At 46.0% G+C, this 7,579-nt stretch overlaps 1 protein-coding gene across 1 annotated transcript; it reads left to right on the forward strand.

Moving 5' to 3' along the window:
* The first annotated feature begins 1,003 nt into the window (after positions 1–1,003).
* On the forward strand, positions 1,004–2,449 carry LOC136992616 (olfactory receptor 6C3-like). The gene is made up of 2 exons (XM_067301511.1): positions 1,004–1,128; positions 1,621–2,449. The coding sequence occupies exons 1-2, from the start codon at positions 1,004–1,006 to the stop codon at positions 2,447–2,449; spliced, it is 954 nt and encodes a 317-aa protein (XP_067157612.1).
* Positions 2,450–7,579: the final 5,130 nt, after the last annotated feature.

A 7,579-nucleotide genomic window follows, 5' to 3' on the forward strand; every position in this document is an offset into this window, starting at 1 on the left:
GAGGTTTGAGACTGAAATAGTGAGTTTCATTGACTTCATTAGAGGTGTCTGTGAGCAGCTGGTGTCTGTACTTGTTTTCTCTTGGTCCCTATATAGTCAACGGAGGCAAAGAGAGAGCTCTAGAGGCTGGATCCTCCCAGACTATAATCAGCAGGTGAAAGAAGTGTTACCAGTCTTCCAGACACTCTTCTCTCTCTCTGCATTGACAAGATGGGAGTAAGCTAACTTGCTCGAACTGAAGTGCCTAACTTTTAGGCATCTAAAATATAACCCTACTTAGTATTTTTTTGTTGTTGTTCCAGATGCTTCCCATTTCAAATAATCAAAAGGACAGCCTTTAAGTTCATTAAGATGATAAAATTTCCCCCTTCCCCTAAAGGGAAAGCAAGGCATTTAGGTCAGGACATTTAATAACAATGTTTCCTCAATGTTTCTGGAGAAACAGAGAGGAAGAAGATGTGGAAGAAAGCAGGGGATTACAAAAGAGATACTCGATATTAACTTGTTTTGAAATCAACAGCCTCACAGATGTTTCAAGTCAAAAAAGGAAAGTACTGAAAAGTAGAAGGAATAACTTTCAAAATACTTATCTAAATGGACGGACTGGCATCTGCAGATAATAGTAAGTACTTTTGCTGGGAGATTAGGTTGGCTTTTGAAGCACAGATGTGATGGATGTTTGCAATAGGTCGAAGTGAACAGGGAATTTCCCAGGCATGGCATGAAATAGTTCACAACCTCTTTACAATACTGTGCTTGTGAGCAAGAATCCTTTGTGAGCATTTGGAGAAGGTAGAAAGAACACAGTAAAATCTCTGAGGACTGTAAATGTGAAGCAGAGAAATCAGGGTGCGATGAATGGCTGAGAGGAATATTTCTGTCTGTGCTACATAGGAAGAAAGCAAGGGAGCAAAGAAGGAAGGATATACCCTCCCGTCGAGACTGAAATTCTCACACTTGCTTCTTCATGCTCCTGTCTCAGCAGGATGTACTGAAATTGGCCATGGGACCAGGAAATGAAACTGCAGTTGCTGAGTTCATCCTAGAGGGTTTCTCGGGGCTTGACCAAAGACTACAGCTCCTTCTCTCCCTGATCCTTCTACTCATATACCTGACAACAGTGATGGGGAACACTGTTGGGGCCCTTGCGGTACTTCAGAACAACAATCTATATGAAATATAGATTATGGAACTACACTGTTTAGGATTAGTTGCTTAGCACAACTTGCTTAGCATAAGTAGCTAAATTTGCTGAAGCCTTAGGCCTCAGACTGTAGCCGCTGCTATGTGCTTTGAAGTAGTTTACCAAGGACACTGGTGCAGCTGGGAATGATACATCCTGAGAAAGTACAGATAAACTAGCAGAAGCCAGTGGGAACCAAGGTTAAGGGCTAGACAGCTTTGCTAAACAAGTAGCAAGGTACGAGGCATGACCGCTGTGTGCGTGATCGGTGCAATGATTGGCTACCTGTGACATAATCTGTATGAACCACAAATCAAGGGCCAGAGCACCGAATACTTGTACTTATAAAATAGGCAAATTGCTGAATAAAGATGGAATTGAACCTGCATTCTGTGAATGCGTATGATTCTTTCCCGTCACTCCCGCGGACCGCGACATAACACAACAATCATTTTCCTTGTGCGTGTGGATCACCGCCTGCAAACCCCCATGTACTTTTTCATCAGCAATCTGGCATTCCTGGAAATCTGGTTTACATCCTCCACAACTATCACATTGTTGGTGATTCTGAGCTCTGGCACGAGAACAATCTCATTAAGCAGCTGCTTTGCCCAATCCTATTTCTATTTTGCCCTGGGTTTTATAGCGTTCGCTCTCCTTGTTGTCATGTCCTTTGATCGCTACGTTGCCATCTGCCAACCTTTGCATTACACTGCCATCATGAAGCGGAAGCTCTGCATCCGGTTGGTTGTTGCTGCGTGGGTCATAGGCTTTGCGCTCTCGAGTTACCACCTGGTCCTGCTCTCAAAGCTGACTTTCTGTGGCCCCAACAAGATCCACCATTTTTTTTGTGACAGCTCCCCCTTATTCACACTGTCCTGCTCTGACACCAGCCTGCTTTGGAAAGCAGACCCCATTTTGATATTGTTTCCATTGCTGGGTTCCTTATGTTTAATCCTGCTTTCTTACATGTGCATCTTCTGCTGTATTCTGCACATGACAGCAGTGTCTGGGAGGAAGAAAGCTTTTGCTACATGTTCTTCCCATCTCACTGCCTTGGCCATCGTATATGGAAGCTGCATTGTTCTCTATGCACGGCCCTCGAAATGTGTTTCCTTGGAGACCAACAGAATTGTAGCTTTGCTGAACACTGTCCTGTACCCATTCCTAAACCCCTTCATCTACAGTCTCAGAAACAAGACTGTGAAACTGGCCCTGAAGGAAGCCATCGGCTGTGCAAAGGTTTGGCTTTTTCCCCAGTCATGATGCTTTTCATGACAGCAATTCTAATTATGTATCATGTATTATATCACACACACATATGTATAGCTATTAAATATGAGTGCCCCAGGAGATTTATTTTCTCATTGGATTGTAGTGTTGAAAGGAAGGAATGTGAATTATGAGTCTTGGTTACAGAGAGCTATTATAAACAAAAATCTAAAAAGTATTAATAAAATATCGAACACACAGAGGACTGGGACACAGACTGGCAGTACATGCTGACACATGGAAGTTTTCATAAGTCACCTCAGGAAATTTAGCTGAAAACTCTGGGGACAATGTCCAAGGGCTGTTGAGAAAAGCTCAAAACATCTTCTCTCCCTGAATAACAGAAGATGCTAAGCATGAAAATTAAGCTCAGACATTACAATGGGTTCAAATTCATTGGATTCAAATCCATAAAACACTTCTTAGTTTCATTACTGTGATGAAGACAGCCTCACTGATTTGCCAGTGATAGCATGCAGACAATAGCTTTATTTATTCACTTTGGAGGGAGATTTCTTAAAAATTCATATTTTCGTAACATACTGCCAGCATGTTCACTGTTAAAAGCCCTGCTTTATTTCCACTGATGACTCTAGGATGCATTCTTCTGAAGGAAAAAAAAATCATATTTCTTCTTGGATAATTAGGCATTTTCTGCCATCTTTTTCTTTGCTGAAGGAGTATTTCATGATCGAAAATTATTTCAAATAAACTATGCATGCTTCTATCACACTTTCTTCTTCTTGTCCATCAAACAAATTATATATTCTCCCCATTCCCCCCTTATTTTACTCTTCTGTCTCCACCCATATCTTTACATGGCAAAGAGATGGGCAGAAGCATATACAATTGATAAAAGGAAACATATTTTAGAGATATAACCAACACACGGAGATCCCTTTTCTCCTTTTTTTTTTCTTTGCATTCTACAGGGAAAAAAAAGCACAGAGGAAGGAAAAACATTGTCATTGCTTTACTCCTTTGCAGTTTTTTTCTAATCAGCATTTTATTTTGTTAGGGCTTCTGAGGGGCAGATTTGCCCTTAACAGCTCTTTTAAATTTTGTGTGTGAGCATCCCATTTCCAAAGGGAATTCTACAAGGGTGAAATCTTTATAGCAAAATCCATCTCCTCATGTGGGACCCCAGGGAAGCTATGGCATTTTGGGTGACCAAAGCTCAGCCTAGCAGAGCACTTGGGCACCTTGGTCATCTTGCTCTGGGCTGGGTCCTTCTGCACCACAGAGAAGGATGTGGTGGCCCTGGGTCTTTCCATTTGGGCCCACAGCTCCACCAGCAATGTGGGGTTAGGGTATGCAGCCAGACAAATAGGCTGTGGCTCAGGTTTGAGCTAACTGATCACAGCATGCAAAACTAGTGGCTATGAGAAGTCATTGGGCACTGCAGGTAGCACAATGAGACCCTGCCAAGTTACAGACAGCACTGTGAGGGATGGCTGGATTTCAGTGCTGGTTAAGGGAGAGTTATATGAGACAAGGACAAGCTTCACACATAACTGGCATATTGGGGATCCTTTGGGGAGTGGACTCTTGCAGCACCAGCAGTACTGAGGTAATGGTATCAGAAGCACCATATGAGCCAGAGGTTGCCTCAGAAATATTAAAATTGAGTACATAGGTAGTAAAACTGGGACCATGAAAAAAAAAATTTAGAGATGGACTGTTGTTGCTGCGCTCTCGCTTGGTCCCATGGCGCCACCAGGGGAGCACTGCAGCTTCCTGCTGCAGGGCCACAAGCACAGACCTCAATGTGAGAGATGCTAAAATGGCGTTTATTGTGAGCTGCACTCAAGCTTACATACAGTTGCATTTCGTTCCCACCCCTAGTCTGCGCGTCACACCGCGTGATCTTCCGCTACGCCTACTCTACCGCTTCTCATGCAAATATCTTTGTCTACGCAGTTTCCCAAGATCCCCCACATCTCCCCCCTTTTTAGAACCTCTTTTCCTGTACCATTAATTGATATGCTCTGCGCTCATGTCTATCAAGCAGTTAAGCCCATACATGCCGTAAGCAATAATTCAGAATTAGTAAGCCGCAGCATATTGCTATCACTACTGTGAGTGCTACCAAGCTCAGCATTATAAGCCATTTTCAATCAAACCATGACAAGATCCACGCCCCTGTGTTGACCTGTTCCCTGTCATGAAGGGTCTGACGTAGCTCCCATTTTTCCCTTAGCCTCCAGGGTCAGGTTGGAGTCGACGATCATCGGGACGGTCGGCATAGTACTGGTGTTAACCCATAGTGGCCAGAACACCAGGCACGCTAGGGTCTCTGCCGGCCCGGCCTCGGGGTTGAGCGGGATGCAGTAGTGCGCTGCTCCGTGCGCCTGTGCTCACCTCCTCCAGTATGACTCTGCGGCTGTGATATGTGCTAATTTGTTGCATCAAAGTGAGAAACAGCCTTGGGAACATCTTGTATTGTGGTATGTACTAATTTGTTACATCAGCGAGAAACAGCCTTGGGAACATCTGTGGGAACATCCTGTGGTGGGGGGGGCACGTACCTCGCCTGAGAAAATTGAGTTGAGCTAGCGAAGCGGCAATGTTAGTTTAGATAGCCTAATATGGCACACAATGTAGAGGAAGACTCCAGCCTTCATCCCTACGACCACCAGAGGGCTGAAGAAGACCCCCTAGCAACAGCCAGTGCAACTGCAGAAGTTACAGGAGGTGCCCCGTATACCCGGAACTGGAATCGCATATAAGGAGACTGTGTGTGGGGGGGGTGTGCGCGCCGTTGGTGGAGCAGGAGACTTCCCCGGCCGCCCAGCGCTGTTTTGCTTACTTGTGACTTGCTCAATTATTTTATAAATTGGAATTTATGCAACCCGGCCCGAGTGGTTGTCAATTTGTCGCGTTTACCTATAACAATTTTGGTGCCGTGACTCGGATACAGGCTTCCCTGGTTTCGGGACTCTGACTCAGGGGAGGCGCCCCATCCCGTTTTCGGATGGCCCCTGAGTGGGTAGTTCCCCTACCATAACCCGTATTTCCAAACCCTAAATCAGGACAAGTAAGCAAAAGAACTGCAGTACCCCGTAAACTTTGTGCACGAAGATCCGAACGAAGACTCAGGACTGAGTGAGTATATGTATGCGGTTCCGTTCGGTTGGGGTGGGATACCCGGAGCACGTGAGACGTCCCCAGGGAACGGAGTGAGCGCGGACCCTCCAGGAGAGGGGGTCCTTAGTGCGGACCCTCCAGGAGAGGGGGTCCTTGTGTAACAGGGGACGGTGTGAGTGCGGACCCTCCAGGAGAGGGGGTCCTTGGTGCGGATCCTCCAGGAGAGGGGGTCCTTGTGTAGCGGGGGACCGAAAAGGGGCACCCGACAGCTGACTGGGCTGCCCTCTGCGAAGGGACAACTGTCCTAGCAGTAGAGACTTGAGTAGTGTGAGTGCGGTCCCCTGCGGAGAGAAAGAGAGTTGTAAAAGAAAGTGACTGAGGTCGGTGCTCCGGAAGATGGGACAGAAAAAGAGCAAGTCTTCTGATCCCATAGAGGGCTTTACGGTACGGTTACCGGATATACCGCCCGATAGCCCTTTAGGATTAATGATTAAATATTGGAATGATTGGCCCTCCAGAAAAGGCAAAAGCCGAGAAAAAATGGTATATTATTGTATGCAAGTATGGGGTGGGAAGCAGATTAGAAGAGACCACCTTTTTTGGCCAGTATACGGGTCTTTTGAAAATTGGATATGTCAGGCTCTAACTATATATGTGAATTCAAAGGAGCCCTTTAGTTTAGAAGAAAGTGATTATGCTAGTTTATGGATAAGACCAGATACTCGGACCATGATATTTACCCTGAAAGAGGAAGGTCCGAGGAAGAAAAGCAAAATACTGGAGGAACTTCTCGTTTCTTCTCCCCCCTGTATTCCCTCAGCTCCGGCTCAAAACCCAACACCAGCCCCTCCTCGTAGCCCCTCTCCAACGACCCCAGACCGGGATCTAGACCCTCCTAGTTCCCCAGAAGAAACCTGAAGGGTCACAAGGAGTCAAACGAGGGGAGGTGGGCGATCTGATCAGCTGTATCCCTTGCGAGAACTCCCTATGGGAGGACCGCAGCCAGGGATGGGATTTGTGTCTATGCCCCTGAGTTCAGGGGATGTACGGGATTTTAAGAAAGAAATGGGGAATTTATTAGAAGACCCTTTAGGGGTGGCTGAAAAATTAGATCAGTTTCTAGGTCCTAGCCTTTATACATGGGAGGAATTACAATCCATCTTAAGCATATTATTTACAGTGGAAGAAAGGGAAATGATCCGTAGGGCTGGGATGCAGATTTGGGATCAACAACACCAGCAAGGTCCCGCAGCAGATATTAAACGGCCCACTCAACGGCCGGACTGGGACAATCAGAATGCTGAGCATCGGACACATATGTCCGATCTGAGAACCATAATAGTTCAGGGAATCAGGGAATCTGTTCCCAGGGGGCAAAATATTAATAAGGCCTTCATGGAACAACAAAGGAAGGATGAGACACCAACAGAATGGCTCGAAAGACTTAGAAAAAATCTGCAACTTTATTCCGGGGTAGACCCCAGTACCCCTGTGGGACAGGCTCTATTGAAAACACAGTTTGTAGCAAAGGCCTTTCCAGGTATCAGAAGAAAGCTAGAGAAGTTAGATGATTGGCAGGATAGGGGGCTGGACGAATTGCTGAGGGAAGCTCAGAAAGTGTATGTGCAAAGGGAGGAGGAAACCCATCGGCGGCAGGCAAAGATTCTGGTGGCAGCAGTCCGAGAAGGACAGAGAGGAATCCAGGCACAACCCTCTAGGTCGTATAACAGACCTAAAAGAAAGCCACTTCACCAAGAAGGACAACCCAGAGAAGTTGTGATGAGGGACTTGAGGCAGGTTGAGTGTTTTTATTGCCAGAAAAAAGGGCATCTGAAGAGGAATTGTAAGAAGCGAATGCAGGATGAGCAAATGTTCCAAGAAGATTGGGGGGTCAGGGGCTCTATCTGCTGGGGACTCATAAAGGAACTGAGCCCTTGATAAAACTGAAATTGGGTCCCCAGCGACAAGAAGTAGAATTCCTTGTGGATTCTGGGGCAGAAAGATCTACTGTCCAAACGGTACCCTGGGGGTGTAAAC

This window comes from Apteryx mantelli, chromosome 9 (assembly GCF_036417845.1).
Source record: "Apteryx mantelli isolate bAptMan1 chromosome 9, bAptMan1.hap1, whole genome shotgun sequence".
NCBI lineage: Eukaryota > Metazoa > Chordata > Aves > Apterygiformes > Apterygidae > Apteryx > Apteryx mantelli.

Bases quoted from the DNA above. Each gene is read 5' to 3' on its own strand.
- LOC136992616 (XM_067301511.1), top strand. From the start codon at position 1,004: ATGGGACCAGGAAATGAAACTGCAGTTGCTGAGTTCATCCTAGAGGGT. The intron at 1,129-1,620 runs GAACACTGTTGG...CGGACCGCGACA, and splicing joins TACCTGACAACAGTGATGGG to TAACACAACAATCATTTTCC.